We start from the raw sequence: 16,581 nt of genomic DNA, 5'->3' as shown, positions 1-16,581 counted from the left end.
AAAAAAAAAATAGTTTCCTATTTCGGTGTTGTTCTCCTGCTGTAATAATAACGTCGTGGCATGAGTGTGGAGCCTAAAAAATAGCTCTGTTGAAACCCCGATGACCTCAAAATCAACACAAAAAATAAAAATATCTCCTGGATGACGGCATCCAGAGCTTAGTGAAACAGTCACAACATTTTTCTTTAACTTCTAAGTTCAATAGAGACTGGGAGAGAGATTTGTGTTTCCAAAGAAATGATGGGAAAACATTCCAGCAAGTTGCCACCCCCCTCCGCCCTGAGAAAACATGGACAGGTCAGGACCCTGAGGAACTACGTGTGCACCTGGCGCTGACGGCTCCAAACCAGTGATACTGTACATATCATATATAAATATACAATTCAATTATAATATAGAAATTATAGAATTGGCATATTTATATATACATACACACACACCAATTATATATGTATATATCTTATACATAAAAACATAGCCATTGTTATAAGTTTATTTTACTATTATTTTTATTATTTTAATTATTTAAATATAGTCGTACGCGGTCGTTTATTTTCCTAAATGCATTGATGCCGTGCAGTGGAGACTCTTAAAAGTGCAAGTTGTTAGTTAGTAAAAAAATAAAAAAATAAAAAAGTTTAATACATATAATCTTAGTTATTTTATTTTTACATATACGGTCTAATGGAAACATTGAATCAGAAAGATCTAACGTTTAGAATTGTTATTATAAAATATATTTATAATAATAGTTATAATGAAATAATTATATATATACTTTTATAAAAATATATAGAAAACATGTATACATTATTATTATTATTTCATCATTGTTATTATATACAGTACTGTATATCTATACTGTATTGTATATACTGTATATTATACAGTATATGTATATATTATTTTTTTATTTAATTACATGTAAATATTTATATTATTTATGGTTTTTAAGTTATTTAAGTTTGAATCCGAAAGATCTTATAAATATAAATAAAGAATAAAAGGAAAAATACACAAATTATTAAATCTATATAATATATACTATATATGTATTTATACAGAATGAATCTGCAATGTACATATACGTATGTATCTATATAAACATATTATATTTACAGTTTTTTATTATTTTATTTATTTAGGTTTTGGCATATACCATCGAGTGGAAAGATTGAAAGGAAAACACCTTGTGCCCTACCCAGACAAGTTTCCGCCACAACTATTTTTGAATAATGACAATGAAATGAATGAAATGAAAAGACGCATGACTTATCTACAGTTTTATTTTGAGTTCAGTTTGGGCGATCCATTCGATTTTTGAATTCTTGAAGACTGTATTCCTAAACAAGGCTGCTGACGGTGTAAAGTTAGTTGGGCATACATACAGTACAGTACATGATGAAAGGGCAAGAAACAACGGCTTGGGAGGGTCGCTGACAATATATGAAGATAATACTTCCAGGGGAAAATTTAAAATAAATCGACATTGTTTTTACTCCTTTCTTGATTTTTTTTACCCTCACACATACAGGAGGTCTAAAGCCGGCTTCACACCGAATCCGACAAATGACGAGAACCAACCGAAAGTCCGCTCATTCTTATGGAGAGTTGGATTTCGCACCCGAAAAGCTATGATGCACTCCGGAAGTTTCAAACCCTCAAATGGAACATGCTGAAGTCCAGCTGAGGAACCCACTCGCTCATGTACTTGGGAAAACAAAAACAAAAAAATTTGCTCTCCCATTTTCCCTGACATATTTTATGTGATACGAATCATTATGCAGTTCATCTGACGGCCGCCAGGGAAGAGGCTCCTCACGGCCGGATGCGATGACGGATCTGGTGTGAGTCAAGCTTAAGGCGAGTCACTATGTCTTTTTTTTTAAGTTACGCTTGTGAGTCTGTCCAGCAGTTCCAGGAGCGCAGTGCTATCACTCCTGCCCCGAAGTCTGGAGCCAAAGTAAAAGGCTAAACTCGATACTAGCAGAAGCGGATTCAATTCAGTGAGATCACAGTTATCCCAAACTTTTGTCCTTACATGGGAAAAAAAAGGCCCTCACCCTCGCCATGCTGGAACTAATGCTCATTTCCCATGTTATTAGTTTTCTGTCCTCGTCAATTGAATTGATCAGAAGTGCCAGGACTACCATGCTCTGCTCATATGTACTCATATAAATATTTTCTATTAAAAAAATACCCGACGGATATCCGTAAATCATGCTTATGTGAATCCAGGTTTCAAGCCAAGCACTACAAGCCATGGGGCGTATTATGGAATTAGTAACAGTATTTTATTTTATTTTATTTTATTTATGCCGCCCATCTTGTATTGCTTCAAAATGTTCAGTGCAAAAAAAAGTTTGTATTCTTTTCCCCCCCTTTTTTTTTCAACAGCTATGTATGTTTTAAAACCAGTCCGGGATAGTTTTGTCAGAAAATAAAAAAAATAATAACGTTGACATTTTTTTTTCTTCATCCAAAAATATGTGTTAACCGTAATTATACATTTCTAGGTAATCACATTCTACTTACGCATACTTAAAAAAAAAAAAAAAAAAAAAGGAAACATCAACAATGGTTAGGGTTATGTGTTTCCTTTTCAATGCGACAACAACACCGATGTTTGGTCCATAAACAACACATTAGTATAAAAACATAAAATACTGGATAGATAATAATAATGAAATACCAAAAAAATAGCACCTTGTTAAAAAAAGAAGAAGGGAGTAACAGCAGAGATGTCTTTTTTCCGTTTGTGCTAGGTTGTTGTTGTTTTTTGTCCCCGGTTTTAAATATGATTTTTACGCTTCTATGGGACGTTTATAAAGTTACGGGTTGATAAACTTTAAAGTGCCCAAAAGTTTCGGTCCCAGCCACCAGGGGGAGTTTTACACTCTCTTATTTTATAATTATTCTCTCTCAGAGATCCCTGCGCTCGTCACGAAACTACCAACTTTATCAACCTTAAATGCATGTGTGTGTGTGTGTGTGTTTGTGTGTGTGTGTGTGTGCGCGTGTGTGCGTGCGTGTGTGGGTGTGTGTGTGTGTGAGTGTGTAAACTATCCCCACATACGATACCCAGGTCTCGGGTTATTAATAATAATAATAAAAAAATAATAACAATAAAACAACATGGTATTTGAGCTTTGAACTCTGACGACATCTCACATTGTGTTGAGAAAATAAAAGCATCACAGTTTGCTTAATCATGGACACGTTTGCTTAATTGTGTGTGTGTGTGTGTGTGTGTGTGTGTGTGTGTGTGTGTGTGTGTGTGTGTGTGTGTGTGTGTGTGTGTGTGTGTGTGTGTGTGTGTGTGTGTGTGTGTGTGTGTTCAGTCGTGGCCCTTGAAGCAGTAGACCCCGTACAGCTTGTGCTTCTTGTCGGGGAAGCCGGCAAAGCGCACGGCGGCCTCGCTGGGGCTGCAGCGGCGGCGGGGGCGCGAGACGGGGTAGCGCACGCTGCCGTCCGCCAGCCAGCCGGCGTCGCAGCGGTCGTAGCCCTGCAGCTTCCAGGCGGCGTACATCTGGCCCACCTTGGCGATGCGGGCGCCGTCCGCCCCGCACGCGCTCACCGCCTCGTCGTAGGTCAGCTTGGATGGATGGATCAGGTAGTAGAAGCGTCCTGGGGGAGACACACCGATGTCCGCTTAACCACAAAAAAATGACGCAAACACGTAGAACCGCGCTTATTATGATGATCTTATGGAAGATTCACAAACGAGTCCGGGGTCACTTTGTCAAAGGAGTGGGGGAAGAGTTCAACTTTGCCTCAAAAACTAAAAATAATGACCAGAATGCCAAAATGAATGAAAACGAATGGATGAATTCAATCAAATCAAAAAGCCTCCTCTTCGCATTCACATCGAAATATATCATTTTGACAGAATTAAAGGATTCTTGCGAGAACTCCATTCACAAAGCAGAGCCGAACCGATTCTCCTGACTCTCGTTTGCCGTGCGTCACGCCGGCTGAATCGAGCGATCAGAGAGTGAGAAAATCCAACGACTCCTTTTAGGTGACGCGACAAGAACGGAATATCAAAAAAGAGTGGATCTTTGCGTCACTACGAATGGTCCTCACTTTTAGTGTGAATCTTGTTCTCATGGAAACAGAGTTGCTATTATGGCTGGAACTGATCAGTTAGATATATTTTGCATTATGAATTATGAATTATTTGAATTATTTATGTTGCAATTTTGATCTCACCACGCAGGAGCTAATTCTTATTATTTTTTTTGTCGGTTTAAAAACACCGACAAATAAATAGTCTCATCTACGCTGCAACAGGATGCAACGGTACAATGGGCACAGGGTTTGGTATGTATCACGGTTTTGGGGCCCCGTAACAGTACGGTTTCGGTATCTTTATATTTAAAAAAAAAAAAATATATATATATATATATATATATATATATATTTTTTTTTTAAAAGGTGTAAAACATGTTTTTCTTTTTGGTAGTCTGCCACAAATAACTACTGTAATGCTCTGTGTGTATGACTGTGGGGGAGGGTGAGACGGGGTTTCAAGTTCACTGGTGGGTTTTTGTAATTTGCATAAGTTCATCTGATTGGAGGCAAGGCGTCCAGGATGGTGGATAATTCAAATATTAATTTCCATTAGTTATTTATATATATATCTATATATAATTATATATAATATTTTAAAAATAATAAAAATTAAGAATTGATAAAACAAAACTATTTTAATAAAAAACAGTACTAGAGTTCGTTATTTCCGTGTAGAACAGGTATAAACAGTATTTTTCACACATAAATAATAATAGTTAAATAAAACCTCACAGTCAGACCAGTGCGTGTGTGTCTTCGCTTTATGAACAGTGACAGTGCCAGTTCCTTTTCCGCCAGGGCACCTCCCGGCGAGGCGGGAGCATAGGCTATCTCGTACATGGAGGGGGACACATTTGCCGGGGGCAGGAGAAGGCAACTTAAACAAACAACACAAGATAAAACGAAAACTTGAAAGAAAAGAAAAAAAAAAGAACGGCTCATCACCCGGGCGAGACTCCGTTCCCTTCATCCCTACAAAAGAGCCGTTCCAAAGAATAGGATCGTTTTGTGTCTTCATGGAGAAGGCTGCGTCGCTGCGCGCAGTTGAAAAAGAATAGACCTCTCACACGGGAAAAAGAGAAATGCTGCTGCTCCACGGCATCAATGTGCGGTGGAGCCGCAGCAGTAGATTCAATCGGAAGCAGCACTTACTACTCACTACTGCGCCAACGTGTCCAGTGGACTTCTCTCGTGATACCGTAACACCGCAGTACACGTGTGCGTATTGAACCGTAGGGGGCGCACCGAGCGGTTCGATGACCTACCGTGTACCGTTGCGTCCCTAGTCTAAGCCTTACCTTTGAAGTTCGAAGTGAAGCAGAAGACGTCGTAGTGGTTCTTCTCCTTGTCTCTCAGTCCGTAGTTGCGGACGCCCGGTATCGTGTTCTTGCCCCCGCACGGCGCCCTGGGGGTGGTGATGGGGTACTGCGCCGAGCCGTCGCTAAGCCAGCCGGCGTTGCACCAGTCCAGCCCGCTGCGCCAGGCGTCGTATAGCTGATCGAAGGACGCGACGACGGCGTCCTGCTCCCGGCACGCTCGCTCTCCGTCGTAGAAGTTGAGGTTGTACCGACCCAGGCGGGGGAAATAGGGGAAGACGACGCCTGAGAGGAGGGAGAGAGGACGCGATGTTAACACAGGTCAACAATAAGACAAAAACGCCAAACTTTTGGAGAACCGGTTGAATAGCAGACGTTTCCCCATTGGCTTGTGTGCAGAAGTTGAACGTGCACATGTGTTCACAAACATCAGCATCGGAATCGGAGCAGTGATGTGCTCTCAGTCTGGGTGGGCAGTGGCAAATCAGAGCGGTATTGACGCAGCAACTTAATGACTGGTAAGAGGAGTGCACTGCAGCGTATCACATAAAGCCAAATTGAAATAATTGATAACTACGCTGCAATGCGTTACAAATGAGAACAACGTAAACCATATGCTACTGCATCATATTATATATTGTTGATGGATAACTACTAAAAATATTTAAATATAAATATAAGATTTACAAGCCCAGTTAGCGAGCGCTGATTTGGGGTGGGCGTGATGACGTCAAGTGACAGCGTGCGATTCACAAAGCTCCATGATCCATGATAAATAGTATAGTCGTCAATCACAATGAACATTGGCGCAGAAAGGCGGTGTAGTTGGGCGCCGTTGCTGCAAGCTGCCGTCTTTGAGTAAATACAACTATTTCAAGCATCCAAAGAGGCCAAAATTGAACAAATGTTTTTTTTGATTAGGATTTTTGAAATGAATAAAAGATATGCAAATGTAATATTAGAATGCTGTGTAAATCAAATGTTCAAATTATTATCACAAGGTAGGTACGTTAGTGACCGCGCGTCACTGAATCAGAGTGAGTTTATTCCGCCAAATACATTTTTAAATACGAGGAATTTGTCATGGTGAGGATTGTAGTGTTTATACGGACAATTTGTATTTACAAAAAGCTTAACAGTCTGAAAAAGGAAATAATAAAATGCAGTAAAATGCAGTAAAACAAAAATAAAAAATTGAAAGTGAAATAAAAATAGCCCAAACATCCAAAACATACCCAACAGAAAAAGCCAAATATACACACATATGCAGATAAAATGTCATTCTATGCACAGGTTGAATTATTGTTATAGATATATAGGGTAAAAATGATAAATGATAAATTATTACTCTGTACTAACTAAGTTATTACAGACTATAACAAGTGTAATTGCAACATGACTACCGGGTCCACTAGGTTCACCCTCGTAGACCTAGCCTGTTCATTTCCCCCCCAGGTGCTCTCTGTGCAGTGTGCCCGTTGCTAAATTTACTCTGACCGAGTGAAGCTATTATAAGGGGCCGCCAACCAGCTGCCCAGAACAAGCCTGATATATTTATTGACATAGTTTTATGGTTAGTTGAGAAATAGGATTTTACCTTGCAGGTCGAGGGAAACGACCGTGGTTCCGTCCTCCAGCCCGTCGATGACCTCACACTTGTACTTCCCATAATCCTCCAGTGTGATCTCCGTAATCACCAGCGACGCGTCCGTAGGAGAAGAGCCTTGGAGATGGACGCGTCCGTGGAACCGCCCATAGCTGCGTTTGTGGTAATCCATGGAGACAAAAACGTCCAACTGCAAAGGGGTTAAGTCGCACAATAACATTTAAATGGTGACGAGAGAAAGCTATTTATGGCACAACGTCAAGGGTATCAGTCGGAATTGTATTTGTAACCTCCTTCAGGTAGTCTGAGGTCAGCTTGGTCCATTTGATCCTCATCTTGCGATTGGGTGGCAGCGAATCATCCCTTTGAATCTTGCAGGGCAGGGTGGCGTTTCCGCCTCGCCTCGACACCACCTTGGACTGTTCCGACACCACCGAGAGCCGGGCAACGTTTTCTTGAAAGAAAATAAACCTAAAATAAAGATCTGATCATTTCAGAGGCTACAAAGCGTGACGTAAACCCCTTGTTGGCATCTTGTTTGGACTAACTGCCGTTTTTGAACAAACCACTCCAAAACATTTCAAATGGTAATATTTACTGATATGCACTTGGAAAGAAGAGGTGGTTTGTCCCTAAAAATCTGCGAAAATTAACGTGGAACAATTCCTGAAAATGCTCATTTTTGACAACTGGTCATCAACAACGCCCTAATACAAGCTGATTGTAATAAATATTCCACTCTAGTGGTATTTAGCTTCTCAAATCATACTACATTAGTAACCAATGCATTTTTAAATCTCGAGGCCTTCAATATTTACAGGTATCACAAATCTGATATTGTGTGATATGGCCAGATCCAATACAGCAGGAGCATGCTGTGATCTCGCATGAGTGAGTACAGATTCAACATGGTGGCGCCGAGATGCACAAACTAAAGCACTGACAATGAGCTCCAACTCAGACAAATCACAAAGCGAATTGCAAAAAATAAAAATGTATAACAATTAAAAATCATTACGCAAATCCCAAGAGGTGGACCCAGAGGATTTTATAGATTGTTATAATAACGAGTACATGATGGTAGTATTAATCTCCACTCACAAGAAAAAGAAAGGACAAGAATGCCAAAACAAACTACAACAACAACTAAAAGACTTACACTCCCAACAAGCCCACTCACCCACTGAGCAAATCCGAAATGAGATACAGACAATTCAACTTGACAATATCGTCCATCAAAAGACAAAATTCCTCATGCAACGAACAAGAGTGAATTATTTTGAATTCAATGACAAAACAGGTCAATTTCTTGATATTTTGCCAATGAATTGAAAGGCGATCGAGAAAAAACACTTATTACAGGCATCAAAGATCCACATTGACTTTTATAATAAGCTATATCACTCAGATAATTAATCAAATACATCAAACATTAACTCATTCCTTGATGATATCAACCTCCCTAAACGATCCACGGAGCAGGCTACCACATTAGATCAATCACTTACTCTAGAAGAACTTAGGAATGCTCTCTTCTCTATGCTCAAAAATACCCAGTGGAATTCTATTTAAACTTCTGGCCACTTATATCCCCATTATTCATCATGATGGTTAAGGAGATTAAGTCAACCTCCACGATGCCTCCGCACATGAATACTGCTCTCATTTCAGTTTTTGCTCAAATCCAATAAGGACCCACCCTCGCCTCATGTTATAGACTCATAAGCCTAATTAATTGCAATTCCAAGATTATTAGTAAAACACTAACCCACAGAATTGGAAAAATAATTCCCAGATCAAACAGGCTTTGTCAAAGGCAGACACTCATCCAGCAATATGCGCCGTTTATTCAGTCTGATCAGCATATCTCAAAGGAACAACTTAGATACTGTTATTGCTTCTTTAGATGCCCAAAAAGCATTTGACAGAGTTAATTGGACATATTTCTTTTCCACCCTCAACAGATTTGGCTTTGGAGAGGCTGTACAACTCACCATCTGCTTCTGTCATCATCAATGGTTACACTTCACAGCGTTTCACTCTACAACGTGGCACAAGCCAGGAAGGCCGCTCTTGCCTTTACTATTCTACATCTTTATTGAACCCCTCGCAGCGGCCATCTGTCAAAACAGTAATACCATTGGCATACAAACAGGAAACTCTGTTCACAAAATCAGTTTGTATACAGAAAATATTTTGTTGTATTTATGGAACCCAATATCGTCCCTACTGAAGTGTTCAATCTTATGTCAAAATTTTCAGCTATCTCAGACTATTTAATAAACTGGACTAAGACCATGGTGTTACCACTCAGTGGGGAAGACTGGAATGCAGTAACCCAGAAACTTCCCTTCACCATCACGACGGGCAACATTAGATGCCTTGGTATTGATATCTCCACCAATCTGTCAGATTTGTTTACCGTTAACTTTATTCCATTCCTCAAATCCATTGAAAAAGACCTCACTCGATGGAACAACCTACCCATCTCACTAATTGATAGGAAAGCACATAACAGGCACCCTAACCCTGACATCCGGGTGCCCAACGCTAAGCACACCCGGCTACGTGGATGTGCGCTCAGGGCTAGCGGCACGATGGGGCGTCTGGTCGGTTATGGTGGGGTGCAGGTGGGCGTGGGGGCCCTGATGGCTCGCCTGCAGGGCGGGCGCTTCAGGCGGGGTGTCGGTTGGTTGTCGCGGGAGCTGGCTTGGACCTGTGGTCCGTGCCTGGCGTCCGCGGCCTGGATTCTGTGCCTGAAGCTTACGTCTTGTGCCTGCACCTGGGGGTGGGTTGTATGTGTGCACCTCATAAGTGCAGGGTCTCCTCGCGTGCTCTGGGACTGGGTTAAGCTCACATACAGGCGGTCTCATCACAGGCACACACACACCACCAGCACCTGCTTTGATCACATCCCAACACCCTCCTGGTTACATCCCTCTCCCTTTCTCCCTCATTTACTGCCATAACTATGACAGGAAGAGGCCACATGGCCAATTGCTGTTCCAGTTTTCCTGGACATAATTAACCCTGTTTTTTTGATACATGTTGTCGTCTGATGTTTATGTTTTTCCATGTCCATGTTGTTGTTTGTTTCTATGTTTATGTTTTTCCATGTACATGTTGTTGTTTGGTTCTATGTTTATTTGTTTCACCCGTGGTGATTCTCCCCCTCTTGGAGTAGTGATTAGTTGTTTATAGACCAAAACATGGTAAAATAGTTCTCCAAAGAGGGGGATTGGTGGTGGTTCTGTATAACAAAAAACTGTGCTCTTGTCATTCTACAGCTCATCTACAGAGTTATTGCAGCAGTTCTTGATGATTAAAGAATTAATAAAGAGTTGCATTGCAGGTTGAGAACTTGAACTCCCATTGCAGACTAACTCTGTCCGAGATGAAATGGCACACAAATACTCTGTGATGTATGCCCAGCATGCTGACAGCACAGGTTAAAATAAATAAATAAATACGTAAATACATAAATAAATAAATAAACAAACAAACAAATAAACAAACAAACAACAAACAAATAAAGAAAGAAAGAAGAAGAGCTAATACAGTAGCCTTCCCAGGGTATGACCCATAGGTTCTATGTAACATTATGGGGATTTTCCGTTTTTGAATTTTCCATTTTTTTACATCAGCCATAACATTAAAACCACCACTAATAACCACTAATATTGTGTATGTTCCCCTCGTGTCGCCAAAACAGCTCTGACCTGTTGAGGCATGGACTCCACAAGACCTCTGACCTCTGTAGTATCTGGCACCAAGACGTTAGCAGCAGATCCTTTAAGCCCTGTAAGTTGTGAGGTGGGATCCGCATGGATCAAGCTTGTTGTTCCAGCACATCCCATAGATGCTTGATTGGATCTGACCCTAACCCCGGCCGTCCACATGATGTAGAAGAAAACGTGATTCATTAGACCAGCCCATCTTCTTCCATTTCTCCATGGTCCAGTTCTGAGGCTCTCGTGCCCATTTTAGGTGCTTTCGGCGGTGGACAGGGGTCAGCTATACAGCCCCACATGGAGTGTGTTCTGACACCCTTTTGTCATAGCATTACATTTTTCAGCAACTTGTGCTACAGTAGTTCTTCTGTGGGATCAGACCAGCGGGGCTGGACTTCGCTCCCCACATGCATCAATGAGCATAACGGGGGCCTGTGACCCTGTCTCCGGTTCACCGGTTGTCCTTTCATGGACCACTTTTCGTAGGTACTAACCACTGCATACCGGGAACACCCCATAACGACCCGCCATTTTGGAGATGCTCTGACAAAGTCATCTAGCCATCACAATTTGCCCCTTGTTAAAGTCCCTCAGATCCTTACGCTTGGCCATTTTTCCTGCTTCCAACACATCAACTTCAAGAACTGATTGTTCACTTGCTGCCTCATATATCCCACCCCTTGACAGGTGCCACTGGAACAAGAACAAACTCATGTGTTCCACAGCTGAGTTTGACCACCCAAATAATTGCACATTGATCCCACACACTGGAGGTTGGTTAATGGGAGAGTTTCAAATTACTTTGAACTGCTTCATCAGCTTGGCAAGCAAGTGGTCCATTTATTTGACTTTGTTATATATATATATATATATATATAGATGTACAGATCCATTAATGTCAAATTAAAAACTTTTGGAAATGGAGATGCAATTGTTTTTAAAGAGAGCATAATGAGATAATGCTATTAATACAGGCCAGCGATAATTATTCCCCGCATAGCGCTCTTATCTCTTAACCATGGCGGCATTACACACTGATAAGTTGAGGAAACAAATGACACCTCCGAGGGGTGTCATGAACGAGGCACAGAGACCAGAGGTGCAAGGCTGTGGGTAAAAAAGGTTACTCTGGATTTCCCCTCAGATGCAAATAGCCAAGGTAAAGTAATTACACTTCTAATACATATAGTGAGGTTACCTGTGACATAGATTGTTCTGGAGTGCTCCAGTTCGGGGTAGAGAGTGTCCAAGTCGTCCCCTACGCTCAGCGAGATCAGCGCACAGAGCAGCACGGGAATCATCTTCGCTTACCAGGCCGTGAGTCTGCTCACTGCAGAGAGAGAGAGAGAGAGAGAGGAGGAGGAGAGAGAGAGGGAGAGAGAGAGGGAGAAAGAGTGGGATGGAGAGAGAGAGAGAGAGAGAGAGAGAGAGAAGGGCAGATAATAATTAAGGAGGGCAAGTGTTTCCTATGGAGTTTTAAAAACGCCGGAGCATTTGACATGAACCTGGAAGTGGAATGCCTTGGTATTACATATGTATTACATTTGTAATACACATTAATAACATTTGTAATACACATGCATTACATATGTATTACACATGTACTACAATACCTACACATATATTGCTTATTTCCTGTTTATCTAATGTGCTATATGCTGCAATGCAAGATTTCTGTAAGAGTTGATGTAGATAGAAAGATAGATAGATAGATAGATAGATAGATAGATAGATAGATAGATAGATAGATAGATAGATAGATAGATAGATAGATGGATAGATGGATAGATAGATAGATAGATACTGATACTGATACTTGATTCACCCTTGGAGAGAAATTGCATTGTCACAGCTGCTCACATAAAAAATAGGCGATAATGACAAAGTAAATCATAAAAATGTTGATATTCAATAATCCTACAAATTGGCTGAAAAATTGGTAATGTACAATAAACCTTAAAATGAACTGAAAGATAGAAATTTCTGAAATATACAGTAAACGTAAAAAATGAACAATAGAAAATAAACCTCACAATAGAAAATAAACCTAAAAATGGTCGTTGGCGATATATAACCATAATAGCCTAATGGTTAACAATAAACATTCAATAGAAATCTTAAAAAAAAGTAACAAAAAGCAATGAAACAAACCTAAACAAAAACACACAAACCTACAACCTATTTACATTGTAATTAGGTCATAGGGCTCTTACACACGCAGTATTCATAATGAGCACGTGAGTGTGTGTGTGTGGTGTGTGTGTGTGTGTGTGTGTGTGTGTGTGTGTGTGTGTGTGTGTGTGTGAGGGGTTTTCTCTGCAGTCAGTGGGATTGAGTGCCTCTCTTCCCTTCATTCACTCTCTTCCACGCGTACTGCTGACGCACTGGCCCCCCTCTGCTAGGTGAGAGCTCCTGCAGTCAGCAGTACGGCTCCGCAGTGGGGACACACACACACACACACACACACACACACACACACACACACAGGGTGGGGATGGGGGGGTGGGGGGTGGGGATTTGTCCTTTCCAAAACTTGGGAGTCAAACTGTCCGCTGCTGCAGGACCACGAGGAGAGAGGCACAGGTGAGTAAGGTAGAGGAAGAGAAGAAGGAGGAGAAGAAGAAGAAGAAAAAGAAGAAGAAGCAGAAAGAGAAGCAGCAAAACAAAAGGGAGGCATGCGAGGGAGAAGAAGAGAGGGGGATAAGGACTTGACAGAAAATAGTGCTGAGAGTGACGCTTCTCCGGGTTGGAGGTTTTTCGAGCTCCATTTAAGGCATACGCTCGGCCCTTAAAAAAACAGCCCTCTATACGCAGCACGTTTCCCCCCCCCCCACACACACACACACACTCACACACACACATACCCACTCATGAAACGTGAACCTCAAGACACAGTGAGCTAAGACAATGGTTATCGCAGCCAAAGGCATTCCACCGGGTCCATCCGTGCAGACGGTAAACAAGAATTTTACAGTCCAGGTGTGTTTATGTTGTGTGTGTGTGTGTGTGTGTGTGTGTGTGTGTGTGTGTGTGTGTGTGTGTGTGTGCACGCGTGCGTGCATGTGTGTGTGTGTGTGTTTGTGTGTCATCATTCCTTTGTTTAAAGGTTTTTATTTGGCTCTGGGGTCAGTATATGACACCAGTGTTTCCCAGCCTTTTTCTCTTGCCATGGCACACTTGCACTACCATCCACTGCGGCAGTCACTCATATAACATACACAACTGTTGCAGTTTTGACCTTTTGGATTTAAAAACGTCACCACGTTATCATTTTATCGTATCGTACATTTGTGTGAAATGTTGTCACAATTACCATATGAATTCTGGATTCATGGCGGAAAACCTGTTTTGTGAGCTCACCGTGACCTTTACCTTTGACCTTTGACCACCAAATTGTAATCGATTTGTCCTTGAATCCAAGAGGACGTTTGCGCCCGACGTCGTGAAATGCCTTCCAGGCGCTCCCGAGATATCGCGTTGGACGGGGACGGGCTTGAGGCTTGGGCTTGGAAACCAAATTCTGTCCCGTTCATCTCTGAGTCCAGGTGGACGTTTGTGGTAAATTTGAAGAAATGCCCTCGGGGCGTTCCTGAGATATCGCGTTGACGAGAACGGGACGGACGTACGTGGATACGGACATAGGGACGGACGGACAACCCGAAAACATAATACCTCCGGCGGTGGAGGCATAAAAACATCAAGGCCTTGGGCGTCATTTGGGCATAATTCACGTTAAATGCGACGCGGTGATGCGGTCGTAGCGGGGAAAAAAAAATAAAATTAAAAAAAAAAGGCGAAGCCATTCAGCACAATAGAAATTGAATGGCACTGATTTACACTTTGCCTTCCGCTGAAACGACTCCTTTTGTCAGAATTCAACGATTCTGGTGAGAACTCCACCGACAGCTCAGAGCGACTGTTGGGACTCTCGCTCGTTCAACTGCCTCGCTCAGCGCGCTTTACGCCAACGTCATCAAACGTGCCGAGGGCGGTAAAATCCAACGACTTGTTTTTACGGAGTGACGATTCGAGAGCAGGGCTGCTACTCTGGCCGGAGCAGATGGATTACACGACAAATGATTACAGCCTCACCATTTTGATCTTGCAACACACACACACACACACACACACACACACACACAAGCACTGTATTAAACACAGCTGTGACGTCTCATGATTGATTCTCTTGGAATCGGCAGTGGCGTCATCGGAGAAAGGGGTAAATATTTTCAAGTGGAATTGTCCAATTGGAAGCGTGAAGTGTTTGCCGCTGGTGTGTCCCCGGTGATCACTCAGTTCGGGGGGGAATAAGGACTCCTCCCCGGCCCCTCGGTTGTTACGACTCACTGACCATCGCCAAGTACGTGATTGGAGACTTTGGGAAGTGTATTTTTTTTACGAGGCGGGCCAATGCAAACACACGCCTGCACATCAAAACTGTGTCGTACAAGATTTATTTGTTTGTGTGTGCCTGTGTTTGTGTCTGGGTGTGTGTGTGTGTGTGTGTGTGTGTGTGTGTGTGTGTGTGTGTGTGTGTGTGTGTGTGTGTGTGTGTGCGCGCGCGCGCGCGCGCGTGTGTATACATGTAGCAGATAGCTGGCTCTGCTGATTTGGCCTGAGCCATTTGCTGTTATTGTAGGTGGGTCAGATAATTGCATCATGATGACAACACCCTCTAAGCTCTAACATCATTCTCTGCCACTATCGAGTGTTGAACCCAGAAATTATATCCATCAAGTAATAAATATGCACATTATTATCATATGCTGTACTTTAAATACGAGGAACCCATAAAACAGTGTCTAAGCCCAACCTCATGGATAAACTGTTTAATAGAGCCTCTAAATTGACCAGTTTAAACACACTACATTGTAATGCATTTCCATTAGAGCCGTGTTTACAGTATCTCCACCACACACACACACACACACACACACGCGCATACACACACACACAGACACATACACACACACACATACACACACACACAGACACATAATAAACTTTGAAAGTAAAGTTTAGACTTCTAATGGCCCAAATACTGAAGTGAAACCGCTCGTTCTTCCACTGGTCAAAATCCTCCTTTAACTTGAGATCTTACAAGTAGTACCAAGCTACTAATGCAAACACAGACAGACGGACGGACGGACGGACGGACGGACGGACGGACGGACGGACGGACGGACGGACAGACAGACAGACAGACAGATAGATAGATAGATAGATAGACAGATAGATAGATAGATAGACAGACACACAGACACACAGACAGATAGACAGACAGAGAGACAGACAGATAAATAGATAGATAGATAGATAGATAGATAGATGGACAGACAGACAGATAAATAGATAGATAGATAGATAGATGGATAGACGGACAGATAGATAGATAGATAAACAGAAAGACAGACAGACAGGTTATTATGTATGATAAAAATTGGTATATAATTCAGCAACCACATTAAGTTGATTGTGTAAGCTTTTCAAATAGAAAGATTCATTTAAAAGATTCAAGACCACTAACCAGAAATAAGAGACTTTGATAACCCAACGTAAAGTGCAAAGTGTTTTGTTATTTTCACAATTTATGTTCTAGAAGTTTATTAAAAACAGAATTCAATAAACAAAGCCAAAAAATACACAGGCAAAATAAATAATTACTTGTGTGTAGGTGTGGCTCTTGTTGAGGACTATTAAGCAATGGCCGTAATTGTTTCCATTACACGCATGTCTCGCCGACCATAAACAATGATTTACACAGAAAAGAAAACAATGTTTGCCGACATTTTTCAATATCGAGAGAGGAGACAAAGAAAATCAGTGAGTCAATGACAAATGATGGACGGTTTTT

General features: G+C 41.7%; 1 protein-coding gene across 1 annotated transcript in view; it reads right to left on the bottom strand.

The window, feature by feature from the left end:
• Nucleotides 1-3,017: 3,017 nt before the first annotated feature.
• The window catches only part of hapln1b (hyaluronan and proteoglycan link protein 1b), an 18,050-nt gene continuing 4,486 nt past the window's right edge, over nucleotides 3,018-16,581 (bottom strand). The window contains exons 2-6 of the mRNA XM_080017879.1: nucleotides 11,926-12,057; nucleotides 7,287-7,450; nucleotides 6,988-7,186; nucleotides 5,373-5,675; nucleotides 3,018-3,627 (exon numbers count right to left, since the gene is read on the bottom strand). Coding sequence (XP_079874005.1) covers nucleotides 3,338-3,627; nucleotides 5,373-5,675; nucleotides 6,988-7,186; nucleotides 7,287-7,450; nucleotides 11,926-12,028 — 1,059 coding nt within the window. The 5' untranslated portion in view covers nucleotides 12,029-12,057 and the 3' untranslated portion in view covers nucleotides 3,018-3,337. The remainder of the gene's footprint in view (nucleotides 3,628-5,372; nucleotides 5,676-6,987; nucleotides 7,187-7,286; nucleotides 7,451-11,925; nucleotides 12,058-16,581) is intronic.

Source organism: Zeus faber, assembly GCF_960531495.2.
Source record: "Zeus faber genome assembly, chromosome: 17".
In the NCBI taxonomy this organism is placed as follows: Eukaryota; Metazoa; Chordata; class Actinopteri; order Zeiformes; family Zeidae; genus Zeus; species Zeus faber.
Note: the sequence above shows the minus strand (reverse complement) of the source record. Positions and strands in the feature narration are given on the sequence as shown.